This window comes from Raphanus sativus, chromosome 6 (assembly GCF_000801105.2).
Source record: "Raphanus sativus cultivar WK10039 chromosome 6, ASM80110v3, whole genome shotgun sequence".
Lineage (NCBI taxonomy): Eukaryota > Viridiplantae > Streptophyta > Magnoliopsida > Brassicales > Brassicaceae > Raphanus > Raphanus sativus.
The window spans coordinates 26,721,707-26,738,963 of NC_079516.1; the positions used below are offsets into that span (position 1 = coordinate 26,721,707).

At 33.2% G+C, this 17,257-nt stretch overlaps 2 protein-coding genes across 2 annotated transcripts; both read left to right on the forward strand.

Moving 5' to 3' along the window:
- Positions 1-2,965: 2,965 nt before the first annotated feature.
- On the forward strand, positions 2,966-4,696 carry LOC108810422 (F-box only protein 8). Its single transcript, XM_056987586.1, has 2 exons — positions 2,966-4,377; positions 4,512-4,696. The coding sequence occupies exon 1, from the start codon at positions 3,092-3,094 to the stop codon at positions 4,340-4,342; it is 1,251 nt and encodes a 416-aa protein (XP_056843566.1). The 5' UTR covers positions 2,966-3,091; the 3' UTR covers positions 4,343-4,377; positions 4,512-4,696.
- Positions 4,697-14,602: 9,906 nt separating this feature from the next.
- On the forward strand, positions 14,603-16,904 carry LOC108832891 (U-box domain-containing protein 16). The gene has a single exon (XM_018606345.2). It carries the CDS (start codon positions 14,743-14,745, stop codon positions 16,765-16,767), a length of 2,025 nt encoding a protein of 674 aa, XP_018461847.1. The 5' UTR covers positions 14,603-14,742; the 3' UTR covers positions 16,768-16,904.
- Positions 16,905-17,257: the final 353 nt, after the last annotated feature.

Genomic DNA, 17,257 nt, shown 5'->3' on the forward strand with positions numbered 1-17,257 from the left:
TTTTAATACTAATAGTAATTTTATTAATACGTATCCATAAATAGATTAAGCCCGCATGTGCGGGTAAAACACCTAGTTTATAAATAATTATATGAAAAACATAATAGTATATAACTAACCTTTAGTTCATGTTTTATTTTATAATAAAATGTTACTAGAAAAATTCGAATTATAAAAAAAAATATTAATGAAAAAAATTACTTATAAATTTAATTTTTTAATTATAACAAAATATTATAAAAATAAAATAAAAAAGCATACCAAAAATAAAATATATTTTTATAAAATACTGAATTAATTTAGTACCAAAAAACGAAATCTATAATCTTCCAATCAAAAAATAATTGAGTAACTTTCAAAAATTCACTTGACCAAGTATACAATTTTAAAAATAAAAATTTAAAACTCAAAATGATAATATTCCAGATTTTACGAAAAATAAAAATAATAGACGATAGAATATAATTTTGAAATGTAACACACAACAAAAAAAATATGTTGTAAGAATCAAAAATAATATAATATTTAGATCTTAATTTAATATAAAATCAGAAAACTTAATATTATAGCATCCAAAATATTATATATATTGATAAAGTTTACTAAAATAATATGATGGATACTACTATGTATACAAATTACTAAAATAATAGAACTTTATTATTTAAACATAACAATGTATTAACTTATAAAATCTCGCAAAATATTCATAGATTTTAAAATATTATTTTTAAACACAACATATAAATATATAACATAAAAAATATTAAAAGTATTTTAAAATGTATTGTATGCAAATTGTAAAGTTAAAAAGCTATAATAAAAGAGAATATATATTTGATAAGTAATAACAATCAATAAGAATATGAAATGTATAAAATAAGTCATTATATGAAAATATCACTATATATCAATAATCACAAATAGAAAAACTTAAATGATATAATTATGGAGTTATAAATATATAACATTAAATGTAAAATTATATATTTAAAACTCCTAAGACAATATTAAAATGGGAAAATTTGGAGAAATACACTTATATGAGATTTTAATTTGAAAATTACACTATCATTTAATATTTTTTGAAAAATACACTTTTGTATTTATGAATTTACTAAACTATCCACACTTAATTTTTATATCATAATTTTAGTTAATATTTAGAATAACAGTTTTAACAAGAATAAGATTTGTTTTAAAAAGAAATCTCTATAATATTCACACAATATATTTTTAATATATCTGAATACATTTTTTAGTATGAAAAGTAACAAGCTAATGTCGTCTTGTCTTCTTCCTGATATTTTGTTCTCCATTTTTTTAAAAAGTATTTATCTCTGGATTCAGATTTATTCTTCATGTCATCAGAAGTTGAATTAATTTTCCCCACCCCCTTAAGTATAATTGGATTTCGAAAATTCTATTTTTCTATTATTGCACACATCGTATATTGATCTTCAAACACAAATTTGATCTCTGTAGCTTTCTCACCTCGATTTTTATGGTTCTCTTAGATCTAGAGAATTGGAATCTGGTTTTGATTGTTCAGTTTGGTTGTGACCTTGAGTAATCAAAATGTGTCTTGCTTATAAAAAGAAAACTGAGTTTTGAGATAACAAGTTAGTTTTTTTGGAAAGACTAGCACTGACGTTAACTAATTCTTTTGGCTATAAAACATAAGAGTTATAATGTTATTTTTTTTTGAAAGAATTTTAAATTTATTCAAATAAAAAAAACATTTTTACAGCCAATGACTGCAGCTTGTTTCTTACATAATACTCCAATATAAGAAAGAAACCTAACGTAATCTCCAAGAAACTCCGAAATTTCAAAAAGAACGCCTCAAAAATCACCATCTTCCTCAAACTTACTCAGCTCTCACTCCTACTGAGCACCTAGCACTCACTCCTACTAGGATTTATCTTCCTCTTCCAAACCATATCTCCATAGTCTTCTCATACTTGTTTCTTTCTCTTCTCCTCAATGAAGTAATCCTATTACGGACCAGTTTATCCAACTTTTCAATCAGACAACCCGCCGGTCTAGGCTTTTCACCAACTCGTCTTACATTCCTCTCACACCAAAGCTCATACACCACAGCTTGAAAGCAATATCTCATCAAGAAAGTTGAACTTCTCTCATGTAAACCATTCACCACAACCTGCATTACTCTTGACCATTTATAGACACTTCCATTACCCGCCAAATTTCTGATGGTCCCATTCCGGACTTCTTTAGAACAGGAGCATTCAAAAAAGAGGTGATCTCTAGTTTCAGCTTCTGTTTTACATAGCCAGCAAGTAGAGTCAGCTAACGGATTCCATCTAAGCACTCTATCTCCCGTGGCTAACCTGTTATGAGTAGCCAGCCAGGTGAGAAAAGAGAATCTTGGAGTAGCATCCGAAAACCAGATAGCTTTAAACCACGGATCCTTCAGTGAATGGGATCTTGTGAGATTCCATGTGTGAGAAGTAACAAACTCCGTTCTGAAATCTCCATTCTCCTTTTTCCAGAGACAAACATCTTCCAACTGGTTGAGACCTCTGTTCTTTAGATTCATAATCTCTCGGCTATAAGCTGAAAAACATTTACTCGATGTCTTCTAGTTCTATAGATCTGGATAGCACTTTCTATCGTAGAGTTATAATGTTATTAAACATAAAGAAATATAATATTAATATTATTATTAATTTTGAAGCTATATTATAATTACCGAGATATGTAATCTGGATAAAAATATATTTTCACATTTAATAAAGTGTAGTTTTCACAAAAAAAAAAGGAGGTGTAATTTTTAAATTTTGAACTATTTCAAAAGTATTTTTCAAATTATCCCTATTAAAATTATAAATTTAAAATATAGAAATATCATGCGGGTTAGAACTAAGTTGGTTAATTAAATAGTTGATGTTTTGAGTCAAATAAAAAAAAGTGAGTATGAAAGAAAAATCAAAAAGGATATAAAACACACTGGAAACCCTAAAAGGAGAAAACTTGCTGAAAGTTTCGTGTTTTCGTCTGCGGTCAAGGAGTAGGAACTAGGGATATATAAAGTTTGGGGGATTGAACATTGTTGTTGTTTGACGACATGGGTTTGTCTTTTCTTCTTGCAGTCGCCGTGAAACAGAGAGGAATGAAGAGAAGCAGAAGAAGAAGAAGAAGAAGAAGAAGAAGAGAGATGCAGGGTTGGGTCGGCCCGGAGATTCCTCTGGATCTCTTGATCGAGATTCTAGCGAGATTGCCTGCGAAATCGGTAATGAGATTCAAGTGCATCTCAAAGTTTTGGTCATCTCTCTTGTGCTCCAGTTTTTTTTGCAATCGTTTCATTATGATGCTCCCATCATCCCCACGTCTTTACATGTCTTTACTGGATCAAGCCAACTACTCCAAGTCTGTGCTCTTATCATCCGCTCCAAACCCTGCTGCTTCTCATTCTTCCATTGTATTCGACCAAGATCTGACCATCCGTGAGATGGGAGGTTACTACTTGCGAGCTGTCCGTGGCTTCATTGGTTTTACAGTGTTTAAAAAGGAGGCACGGATCTATAACCCTAGCACAAGACAACTTATCACCTTACCTGCCGTGGAATCCAATATCTTAGCTCAAGTAGATAAATATAACATCTCCTACTTTATCTGCTACGACCCTCTTAAGGATCAGTACAAAGTACTCTGCACTATCACGGTACTATCAGAAGAAGGTATGCTAACGATAAGGTCAGAGCGTTGGGTTTTAGTACTAGAAAGTGGTGGTTCCTGGAAAAGGGTTGCAAAGGATTTTCATCCTCATTTTCCTGATCCACTAGAACTGACTATGAACGGTGTTTTATATTATTTGGCTTGGACTGATTATACTACTTGTGTGCTTGTGAGTTTCGACATCAGCTCCGAGGAGTTCAGTATGTTGCAAGTACCTCGGAAGCCTGGAGACGTGCTACCTATGTTGGGCAAGTGGGTGGTTACAATAGACTATGGTGGAAAAGTAGCAGTTTTTGACTACACCTATCTAAAAGAAACTGGTACCGTGGATCTGTGGGTTGTGGAAGATTGGAGGAAGCAAGAGTGGTCGATGAAGACTCTGGCTTTGAAGCCTTCTCAGATGCATCTAGTCGCTGACAATAGATTGAAGCCAAAGGGTGCAATGTTAAAAGGCAAGATTATTTTGGTACCGCTCAAGTTGGTTTCTCCCTTTTACTTCCTTTGCTATGATCTCCAAACCAATGATCTGAAAAAAGTTGACATCAAAGGGATACCAAATCGTTGGTTTCGCAAACAGGCCAAATCTTTTGACCTGGAGTTTATGGATCCGAGTGAGAACATCAAGTATCTTGAAACTTGAAACTTGAAACGTGGGACTATACGATGATTATTTTGGTAAGCTTCACAAGTAATTCGTGTTTTCTGCTTCTTCCATTTCTTTGTTTGATTAGCGAATAAGATCTGTATTATTGATTACTTATTACTTAAACTTGCCAAGTTATTGTTGTTTTGCCTTTCTGTGGTCATAGTTAGGAGGTAAGACGATGGAACCATGCGTGTTGTGTAATAAGAGCCTGGAACCTAGCTTATTACGCATTGTGAAGGATATATACCCTTTAGTTTTCTGTAATAATTAAGAGCTTTGTTTTCATGTTTGTACAAACTGGTTTCCTTTGTTTAAGACGCATGATGGCTTCTGTCTGTTTACAAAAGTATCGTCCCTCTTTGCTAAGGCTCTGTAGGCAATTGACCGCCAGCAATTGCAATCACAATCCTTTGTTGATATATTTCAACTTTCAAGCTCCAAAACCTTCAAACTTGGGAGATGAAACTTAACACAGTCAAAACTGTAACAATAATTTTTATAGCATCCGATATTGTAGTTTATATCAAAACCAATGACAAACAATCAGAAAAAAAAAGAAATTAGCAAACAATTTGATGAAATTCCACATTTGCATAAGACCATGTACACAACTTTCTTATTAAAATATAAACATTCTTTTAAGGAAAAATTATCAATTATGACTCAAAACTTGATTTCAAATAAAAAATATGTCCAAACTTGAATCAAATGCAAAAGTAACCAAAAATATTTTTTTTTTAAGTTTATAACCCTAATAAATTTTCTGGCCATACGAATTATTTGAAAGTCGTCTAGTATCGTTGATCTTAAACATAATTTATAAATTTTGTAAAAAATATTTTGATAAGTGAAAAATTGAAATCATGTAATTAACACATTATATAAATTAAGATATAATAAAAGAAAATTATTTTCAATATAGATTAGTGAAAGTAATGAGTCATGATATTCTTTGGTTTAGGGTTTGCCAACATATGTTGTAATATTGTATGTGTTTTAGGATTAGATTTTGGAAAGCTTAAATGTTTTTTTGAAAAATTTGAAATTTACCTATGTGTGCTTATTTACAGTAAACACTATTTAAGTTTAATTTAATTTTATAAAATATTTAGTTGGTTAATTTAGTCAATTTAAGTTTATGGGTTATATTTAGGGTCTGGACGGCTTACTAATAAGTCGTCTGGTGTATAGTATTCAACAAACGACTTACAGTTAAGTCGTCCAAACCGGAACGAACCTTTAATTTTACCAATGTATTTTTAAACCTAACCGGATTATTTACGGGACATATATAAGATGATTTTTATTCACTTTTTCGCGAAATTCAGAAAACTCTAGCGCCGTTTTTCTTAGAGGCGATTTCGAAGGCTATTTCCGTCTATTCTCTCTAATCCATCGTTCTCACCGCCGGTTATCTCTCTGCCTTTATCACCGTCGTTCTCACCACCGTTCTCACCGCCGCTTCCTCTATTTCAGATCTGATAACGCGTCTCGTTGAACTCCGCCGCCGTAAGTTATATCTCTTACTGTCGAGTGATTGATTGAGGAAAAGATGAACATAAAACATTGTCTCTATCAATTTGTGACTTAAGGTGTATCTATAGTCGTTCTCACCGTCGTTCTCACCGCCGCTTCTTCTTTTCACCTATATTTGCATATCTACAACCGTTGTGTCGAAGACGACTATATCTTCTACGATTTTTCAGGTCGGCTTAAAATGTTCTACTGGAAATCCTCCAGTATATAAATTTACAATAGTACGAATGAACAAGAAATGCCTCGTTGATTACAGTAATAACAGCTACAATGTGGATCCTGACGATGGCAAAAGCACGACGGGCATTTTTTTATGTCGATTATTGTTTGGTAACTTGGTGTTTTCAGAAGCAAAAAATTGTTACTTTATCTTCATGTGAGGCTAAGTTCATAGCGGCCACAGAAACAGCAAAGCAGGAAATATGGTTTCAAGAACTTCTTGAAGAAATCCTTGGAGAAGAATGTGAGAAGGTAGTCATACGAACCGACAACAAATCAGCAACTTACCAAAAATCCATTGTTTCGTGGACGCAGTTTGCATATTCATACTCGACGATTCCATTTCATACGGGAGTGTGTCGAAGATGGTCTTGTTACCGTAGAACATGTAGCCGGAAGAGAGCAAAAAACTGATATTTTGATTAAGGCATTTGGAAGGATCAAGTTTCAAAAGATGAGAGATCTCATTGGAATTCAAGATGTGTCAATTAGTGATTTCAAGATTAAGGGGAAAATGTTGTTTTAAACTTGAAATAACTTGATTTGTCCAAAAAAAACTTGAAATAACTTAAGGAACAAGTTATCTATTTCCTGCCAAGATATGAATAAGGTAGGAAAAATTATAGTATTTAGGAGTTATCTAAATACTTGATATCTGATGTGTTTTATATATATATATATATATATATATATATATAAATAAGGAGATGCTAATGTGTGGCATAACTTACAAGTTTGAGAATTTTAGTTTTGAGAGATTTTTCAAAGCAATAAGTAGTTTACTCTTGATTCTGAGTGTTTAGATTCAATAGTAAAATGTTCGGAGAAGCTCTAGCTAGTGATTTTCTTAGATGCCAATGATTTTCACTCTCTATCAAACAGAGGTTAAAAAAATCAGCGCATTTGACAAATCAAAGCTATTTGAGTTGCAAGGCAAAGTCTATATTATTGGAAGGTAATGCAGACGTGATCGCTGCTCGGTTACAGAAGCGAGCTTCCAAAGGAGAACATTTCATGCCTCTCACTTTTCTCCACTCTCAGCTTGAGCTGCTTCAAGCTGATTACTGAGAAACTATATTCAAAATTAGGACGGTTCTAATCCCTGAAGCTATAGTTAATTCGATTCATTATTTATTTATTTAGTTAATTCGATTCATGAACTGCTAACAAACTCTCTAAGCTCTTGAGAAGATATAACAAACTATCAGCACGTTGTATTACTATTTTATCTTTTGAATACTGATTTATTATTTTAATATAACTATGTAAATTATTTACATCGACAATTTTACAACCCATAATCGATTTCACGTCTCTATCTATGCAACAAACTCTCTGGACCTCTAAAAGGAACTTTCACCTACTATTAATCTATGTAGTCAACATGTACAATACAATAAGCGAAACTTTTACTTTCCTGAGTATTCACGTTGTGACTGAACAACTTGATGGCCCTTAGTCAAAAACAAAACAAAAACAACTTGATGGCTGAAGCGGTCAGATTCTGTAGCCAGAAGAACCCATAAGTGGAGGAAAACCAACACAACCAAATCAATTATAGTTAAAAAAAACAAGAATGATTAGTTATGGAGTATTTATTTGAATAATGAAGACCATGTCAATTCTACCAACTGTTGCATTATTATGTCATAGAAAAAAAAGACATTTAACTTAGAGCAGAAGTATCTCCATGTCAAATAGTGGTAATAGACAAATATAGGATGTTCACTACAAGAAAACACGCAGATATTGAGGGACTTTTTCCTCAGTATGTCGTCGGAATAACCGTATTCGGACGACATACCGAGGAAAAAGGTCCTCGAAAATAACTCCTCGAAATTTCATTTTCCCTCGAAATTTCCTCAAAATTTTCTGACGGAATTTCGAGGAACAGTAATTCCGAGGAAACTGTGAGGACGAGAGTTCGTCACAAAAGTCCTCAAAATTTTCCTACGGACGTGGTCGTCGAAATATTCTGAGGGAACACTTTCCTCGGAATTTTTCAAAAAAATAAATAAAAAAAAAATATTAATTTTTTTAATGAAATTCGAAAATATAAAATATAAAATAAAAATTGAAATTGAAAATATATTATATAATATTATTCAAAATTGTACAAATTAAAATATATTAAAAATTAGTTTTAATAAATAAAAATTTTAAAAATCCAAAATAGTTTTTAATCAAAAAATATAAATATATAAAAAAATAGTTTAATAATTACAATATATAGTTTTTAGTATACATGATTTATATATATATATATATATTTATAAAAAATTACAAATCGTTTATAAATATAGAAAAAGGTTTTTAAATATTTTTAAAATTTTAAAAAAACTTTTTATTATTACTGTAAACTTTAAAAACGTTTTAATATATATAAAATAGTTTAATAATTACAAAAATAATTTAAATATATAAAAAGAGTTTAAATATATAAAAAATAGTTTACTAATTACAAAAAACGTTTTAAAAAAATCATATACACATTTTTAAAAATCAAAAACGTTTTAAAACACAAAAACATTTTGAATTTTAACCAAAACACAAAATAAATCGAAAATAAAATAAAACAACAATTTCATAATTACAAAAAAAGTTTTAATATATATAAATAGTTTAATAATTACAAAAAGTTTTAATATATAAAAAATAGTTTTAATATATAAAAAATAGTTTTAATATATATAAAATAGTTTAATAAGTACAAAAATAGTTTTAATATATAAAAAATAGTTTTAAAAAATCAAAAATTGTTTTAAAAATTCAAAAACGTTTTAAAAATCATATACACATTTTTAAAAATAAAAAAAACGTTTTAAAAAAAAAAAAAAACGTTTTAAAAAATCATATACACATTTTTAAAAATCAAAAAACGTTTTAAAAAATCAAAAAACGTTTTAAAACATGAAAAACGTTTTGAATTTTACCCAAAACACAAAAGAACTAAAAAAAATATATAACAACAATCCAAACAACAATCCAAACTTGAAAATCCTAAGCTATCCATTCAATCCTAGAATTTCCTTCCTAACAATCTAAATTTCGAGATCTAACATCCAAAGAATCGATCTATGAAGAGAGGAAGAGAAGAGAGATGAACTTACATGATAGGAAGAGAGGAGAGGAAGAGAGGAGAGGAAGAGAGGGGATTTGCCGCGCAGAGGAAGAGAGGAGAGGAAGGAGGCCGCGCAAGAGAGGAGAGGAAGAGAGGAGAGGCAGAGAGAAATGGGGAAGAGAAGAACGTAAAACCTAATTTATGAGACGTCCGACGGACACTGTCCGTCGGAATTTCCTCACAAAATTTAATAAGGTTCCTCGAAATTTCCTCGAAATCTTCTAATCTAATTTTCGCGAAACGTTTGGCGGCTAAGGTTGCCGGGTTAATGAAAAATATTCCGAGGAAAGCAGGTTCCTCGAAATTTCCTCACAATATTGTGAGGAAATTTCGAGGAAACAGGATTTGAAAGCAGGTTCCTCGAAATTTCCTCACAATATTGTGAGGAAATTTCGAGGAAACAGGGTTTGAGGTTTTGAAAACATCGATTTTTTTCCTCTATGTCATTTCTTATACAAATGTAATTCATACTAATGAGTTTTCTTTGTATAGATGATCATAAACAATGAAATAACACAATTACAAAAATAATTGTAAGTATTCCCACAAAAATGAAAATAATGAAATAACACAATTACAAAAATGACGTCAAACTTAAGGGTTTTAAACCGAAAATAATGTTTTGCGGATTGAACGGAAACCACACAACATAAGAGAAACACTTATACATTTTAATAAACGTTAAAGGAAATAATTACAATTATTTTTGTAATTGTATTATTTCATTGTTTATGATCATCTATACAAAGAAACCTCATTAGTATGAATTTTACATTTGTATAAGAAATGACATAGAGGAAAAAAATCGATGTTTTCAAAACCTCAAACCCTGTTTCCTCGAAATTTCCTCACAATATTGTGAGGAAATTTCGAGGAAACAGGGTTTGAAAGCTGGTTCCTCGAAATTTCCTCACAATATTGTGAGGAAATTTCGAGGAAACAGGGTTTAGGGTTTTGAAAACATCGATTTTTTTCTTCTATGTCATTTCTTATACAAATGTAATTCATGCTAATGAGGTTTCTTTGTATAGATGATCATAAACAATGAAATAACACAATTACAAAAATAATTATAAGTATTCCCTTTAACGTTTATTAAAATGTATAAGTGTTTCTCTTATGTTGTGTGGTTTCCGTTCAATCCGCAAAACATTATTTTCGGTTTAAAACCCTAAAGTTTGACTTCATAATCTGCCTAAGACACTTAATGAAGGTTATATACGTGTTATTCAATCCGCAAAACGTTGTTTTCGGTTTAAAACCCCTTATTCCTCGAAATTCCCTCGGAATATTGTGAGGGAATTTCGAGGAAATACCGAAAATCATTTGTTTCGTCGAAATTTCCTCGAAATATTTCGAGGGTATTTCGACGAACAAGGGGTTTTAAATCAAACCCCTCAACCGTGAAGGGACATTCCGAGAAAATTTCGAGGAAACCCTATTGTCTCTCGGTATTCCCTCGAAAAATACAGAGGAAATGTGTCTTCCTCGCAATTTCCTCGAAATTTTTCGAGGAAATGTGTCTTCCTCGCAATTTCCTCGAAATTTTTCGAGGAAATACCGAGGAAACCACATTTCTTGGTTTTCTCGGTATTTCCTCGATTTTTCGTCAGAAAATTCCGAGGAACTCATTTTCCCTCGGTATGTCCCTTAGAATACCGATGTTTTCTTGTAGTGGTTGTTCAAAACAAAATTAACAAAGCAAAATGTATGTTGGAACTTGCATACAAGAGAAGACATCATCATTACAATAATTATTCATATTAGCAAATTATAACCAAATTAATTAAGCCTTAGTGCGTGCATTAAGGTATCGCGTTTGCTTGGGCCATGAGTAGTGTCATCCTTATAAGAGCATCTACATCTTTTAGGTATTCTTAGAATACTTCAAAAAGTTAATATTAAAATACAATGTAATTATTTAATTATATTTTATTTTCAGAAAAGTATTCAATTATAAAGTGAAATGTGGATAATTATTATCTAAAAATATCTCTCAGGTTGTTCAAATGAGCTATTTTGTCACTTTTCTAAAAAATTATCATAAAAACTCTATTAAAATACTCAGTTGTGTTCCAATTTCTCTTCTTTCATATTTTCAACTATTTTATACTCCAGTTGACTATTCAATTTATTAGTTTTACATGCTTATATACAGAAGGATTTTCTTGTCTTGACAAAAGAAATAGATTTTATTGTAAAATCGAAACTAAGGAGTTGATTGGTTGCTGCTGTAGCTTTAGATTTTTTGTTTTAGAAAATAGGCTGTAAAATTTTTACTTTGACTTTAATTTTTTTGACTTTGGATATTTTTCAAAACACTTGATAAAAGCTGTAGAAAATTTGGTATCTAGAGCCAATATATTTTCCAGTGGATGGCTTGAAAGCCCATTGTTGGCAGGTGAGATGCCCACCAAAAATGAAGCACTTTTTATGGCAGATTGTATCAGGGTGTATTGCGGTGAAAAAGAATCTTAAAGCCCGAGGGTTGCATGGGGATATTGGGTGTGATAGATGTGGGCACGCTGAGGAATCATTAAACCACGTCTTTTTTGAGTGTCCTCCAGCTCGGCAGGTATGGGCACTATCAAAGATACCAACAAATCCAGATATCTTTCCTACGGAAGCACTGTTCACAAATATGGATCATTTGTTCTGGCGAGTTCTCCCAAAGATGAATGATCATCAATTTGTATGGATACTATGGTATATTTGGAAGGCACGGAACAATAAGGTGCTTAGTAATCTGGATGTGGATGCATTGGATACACTAAAATTGGCAGAAACGGAATCTACCATGTGGGCTGCGGCACAAGAATTAGATGTAAGAAGAAATCTTCCGCACCAGGTACATCAACCTATCACAATTCCAGGAAGATGGTGTTTCATTGATGGTTCGTGGAAGGATAAGGATTCTTTCTCGGGACAGGGTTGGTATAGCACTTTAGAGGGATTCGAGGGATTAATGGGGGCACGAAATGTTCGAGCCAGTATATCACCCCTACACTCGGAGGTGGAAGCTTTGGTTTGGGCAATGGAGTGTATGAGAAATTTGCGACAGTTTCAGGTTACGTTTGCAACGGATTGTTCTCGGTTGGTGAAGATGGTTTCGGAACCAGAGGAGTGGCCAGCGTTTGCAAGTTATCTGGAGGATATTAAGAGTCTACAAAGTAGCTTCCAAAGTTCACAGCTTATTCATGTACCACGAACGCAGAATACAAGGGCGGATCGTTTAGCACGCAGTGCCAGACAACAATCGTCTTTCGTCGTTCACATGGATGCGGAGCTACCAGTTTGGTGTGCAGAGTCTATATGAGTCTGTGTTGTTGATGACAAAAAAAAAAAAGAGCCAATATATTTCCTTTAAAAGATTTTGACTCTAGCTTTAGAATCTATTCTATTAATTCTTTAACACGTCCAATTGATATGGAGTTATGTCCACTTTTTAACTTTTATAACTGCCATTAAATACATCTTTAATATACCTTTTTGTATTAATATAACTGCCAAATCACGTAACTGACTATTAATCACGTAACGGCCCAAAAGGGCGTATGATTCAATATGATTTGATATCGTATTTTTTTTTGAACGCCCATTACTGCATAATTATATTTCTTAATTTCTTAATCATGGTCATTAGTCACGTAACTGGCTAAAAAGATATTATACAAATATTATAATTATTAAAGCCTCTTATAAATCATTTAAAAAAGATATTATACAAATTAAAAACAAAATTAATTAAAAACACAAATATAAAAATTAAACTTTTAAAAAATGTGAAACAAAAAATTTACCCGCCTTTTTAAGGGCGGGTCAAAATCTATTCTATTAATTATCCTGTATGACCAATTAATAAAAGGTCCTTTAGAGCATTGTTAACCGTTAGTAACTTCCCTCGGCATATGAAACGATAATTTGGCTTCGAATATTGTTAACCGTTCGTAACTTCCCTATATTCCTGTTTTTATGTTCAAATAAAAAAAACAAATAATTTGGACTGAATATTGACAAAAAGACGAAGCCTTACCATATGATACATGTACATACTTACAAAACTTATCTATTCTATTAAATTCATATCATACAGAATATGATTATACAAACACACAAACATAAAAATTATGTTTCTTTAAAAAATAAAATTAAAACTAAAATTAAACAACTAAAATTAAAATTAAAATTATTATCATGATCCGATATTCTACAGATTTTAGTTTAACGGGTTTTAAATAGATTTCTACATTTGGACCCGCCTTTTTATATTTTTTAGTTTTATATTCTTTTAGAAATTTAATTTTTATATTTATATGTTTTAGTCATATTGGTGTTTTTCATTGTATAACATTTCTCTTAAATAATTAATAGGAGGTTTTAATCATTGTATTAAAATAGTTTTACCATACATATATCAATATGTTATGTTTCTATTTTAATAGTATTGACTAGATTCGGATTCGCCTTTAAAAGAGCTGGTATATTTTTTGTTTTACATATTTTAGAAATTTAATTTTTATATTTATGTTTTTAATCATATTTATATTTTTCTTTGTATAATACTTTTTAAATAATTAATAAGAGGTTTTAATAATTATCGTAAAATAATTTGACCACACATATATCAATAGGTCATATTCCTGTTTTAGTATATTGATATTATATAATGAAAAAAACGTAAATAAAACATAAATATAAAAATTAAATTTATAAAAAAATGTAAAAAAGAAAAAATACCCGCCCTTCTAAGGGCGGGTCAAAATCTAGTTCATTAATAAAGCTTGATTGCTTTGGTTTTATTGCTTTAGAGAGATTTGTGATTGTATGGAGCACTAACAGCCATCACCAATCACCCCTAAGTTGATTTTACCAATTATCCTTTATTGCTTTGATTATCCATCTATATTAATTTCAAATCCATAGATGTCACATATTGCTTAGAAGATAAATTACTAATTTAAAATAAAGGAAACTAACTTGTTCATGTAAACATTGTAATATACTAAAATACATACATATATGTATTCAATTATACAGCCAAAAGTGGAGAGAGCCAGCGCAACCAATTCAATACTAAAATAGTTTTTTTTTTATGACAGCTACTTTTTTTTTCCGGGGTCAAATCTGACAACTAGCTTAAAAAAACGTTTATTTGTATTAAAAACTATATAATGATTCATCATGGAGTATTTATTTGTATTAGGAAGACCAAATCAATTCTACCCTAACAAACATGTACCAACTGTTGTATTCTTATGTCATCAAAATGAAGACCTTATCTTCATTCTCCATACTTCTCATAATATACCTTTAATTAGTTAAAAATATATAATTAATATTTAAACTCATATTGCTGACAACTCATCAAAACGTATATATATTTTATATAAAAATTAGCCGTCTGTTAGAAAAAGTTCGTAAAATAAATAAATATTTGATTTCAATTTCGGCCATCCTCTCGTCTTCCTTCCTCTACCTCTGTTCATCCCCTGCTCACCGTCTCGCCTTTTCATCATCCATGGCCGTTACCCTTGAAGTTACTCCGACGAGAAAACGGCGTCCTCTGGTCGTCGAACATCTCGACTCCCCGAAGATATCAGATACGAAACTGATCCGATCACTGTTCTTCGCATCTCAAGAGCTTTCTCATACGCAACCTCTCAAATTCATCCTCCGACGAAACTCTCAGTCCATCATACGCAAGGTGAAGATACTAGCCGCCGTTTTCGACGAGCTTCTTCTTCGATCACACATGGTTTACTCGCAATCCGCTCAGCTCTGTTTCGAGGAGATGAACATAGTGATGCAACGTATGAAGACTTTGATCGAAGACTGCACAAGGTCAAGCAAACTATGGCTTCTCTTACAGATCGAAAACGTTTCCTTCAGTTTCCACGAACTCCTCACCGATCTTTCCACCGTTCTCGATATTTTACCCGTCAGTGATTTCAACCTCAGCGAAGACGCGGAAGATCTTATTTTTCTTTTGAAAAAACAATGCTCTGGTTCGGTTCAGTTCGTTGATCCTCGTGACAACGGTCTCCGTCGTAAAGTAACGGATACAATCGACGGAATAAAGCACCAGATCGTTCCGGATCAATCGAACCTGATCGAAATCTTCAACGATCTTGGTCTTCTTGATTCCGCTAGCTTGATAGAAGAGATCCAGAGACTGGAGGATGAGACTCATGATCAGATCGACGAGAGATCAAGAATCGCAGCCGCTTCTCTCATCGGACTTGCGCGTTACGCAAACTGCGTTTTGTACGGTCCTTCCACACCGTCGCCTCACCCTGACTTCCGCCGTTATAAGTCGTTGTCGGAAGCGAATATCCCGGCGGATTTCCGGTGTCCGATCACGCTGGAGCTTATGCGTGACCCGGTGGTGGTGTCAACGGGGCAAACGTACGATCGAGAATCGATCGATCTATGGATCAAATCAGGGCACAGTACTTGCCCTAAAACAGGGCAAGTCCTCAAGCACACAAACCTCATACCAAACAGTGCGTTAAAGAACTTGATTGTGATGTGGTGTCGCGATCAGAAGATACCGTTCGAGATTTACGGAGACGGCGGTGTTGGATCTTCTACGCCGTGCACGGAGGCGGTGGAGTTTACTAGGATGATGGTTTTGTTTCTGATCGATAAGCTTAGTTCGGCAGAGTCTAACCATGTGGTTTTTGAGCTCCGAGCTCTTGCTAAGTCGGACTCGGTGGCTCGAGCTTGTATAGCCGAGGCTGGAGCCATACCGAAGCTGGTACGTTTTCTAGGCTCTGACTCCCCGAGCCTGCAGATAAACGCCGTAACGGCGATTCTCAACCTCTCTATATTAGAACAGAACAAAACAAGGATCATGGAAACTGACGGAGCTTTAAACGGCGTCATCGAGGTTCTGCGTTCGGGTGCCACGTGGGAGGCTAAGGCAAACGCCGCCGCGACTCTGTTTAGTTTGGCGAGCATCTCGACTTATAAAAGAAGGCTTGGGAGAAAAGTGCGTGTGGTGAGCGGATTGGTTGACCTTGCGAAACAGGGTCCCACGAGCTCGAAAAGAGACGCATTCGTGGCGATTCTTAACCTCGCCGCAGAGAGGGAGAACGTGGGGAGGTTCGTCGAAGCGGGGGTAGTTCAAGCCGCGGGAGATGCATTCCGGGAGCTGCCAGAGGAGGCAGTGTCAGTTGTGGAGGCGATTGTTAGGAAAGGAGGACTCATGGCAGTATCAGCGGCGTTCGGGTTGATACGGCAATTGGGGGAGATAATGAGGGAAGGAGGGGATACGACAAAGGAGAGTGCCGCCGCGACGCTGGTGACCATGTGCAGGAAAGGAGGGTCGGAGTTAGTGGCGGAGATGGCGACGATTCCAGGGATAGAAAGAGTTATATGGGAGATGATAGGGACGGGAACGGCGAGGGGAGGGAGGAAAGCGGCGTCGTTGATGAGGTATTTAAGGCGATGGGCAGCCGGAGATATACATGAGACGGCAGCAACAGAGACACAAAGCATCGTTGTGCCAACACCAAGTAGAATTTCTAATCCCGTTTTATGATTTTCTTCTTTGTAAAGTTCAAAGGTTTTTTTGTGTGTTTCCCTTTATAATTTCGAAAATGATTCTTTTACAAGTATTAAGTTGTAACTGTAAATACAATTCGAAAACAATAAACAAAAGATTTGCTGCTCTTGTTATTTTCCGGGTCCAAAATGCCGCTAGTATGTTATTGTTATTTTTTTTAGACATAAATGCTGTGACCGAGATGTCATAATATATACTCCAGTTCTCGTAACCTTGAAAGCATAGAGTTAGAAAAGACAATTGTTTTGAGTTCAATCATGTGTTGTGTCTTGTTTGTAAAGACAAAAGAATAAGTTTGCAAAAGTTTGACAACACAAAAGACAGAGCAATTCCACGAGATAATAATACACACACACAAGCATGTTTCCCAAAAGAATGATAATGATTGGAAAAGGAACTGATGGCTAATGGGTAACAATCTTTCCTTTATTTGTAAAGAAGCAAACTTTCGTTCAATTACAGTTTA

Coding starts and splice junctions, on each gene's coding strand:
- LOC108810422 (XM_056987586.1), top strand. CDS start 3,092: ATGGGTTTGTCTTTTCTTCTTGCAGTCGCCGTGAAACAGAGAGGAATG.
- LOC108832891 (XM_018606345.2), top strand. CDS start 14,743: ATGGCCGTTACCCTTGAAGTTACTCCGACGAGAAAACGGCGTCCTCTG.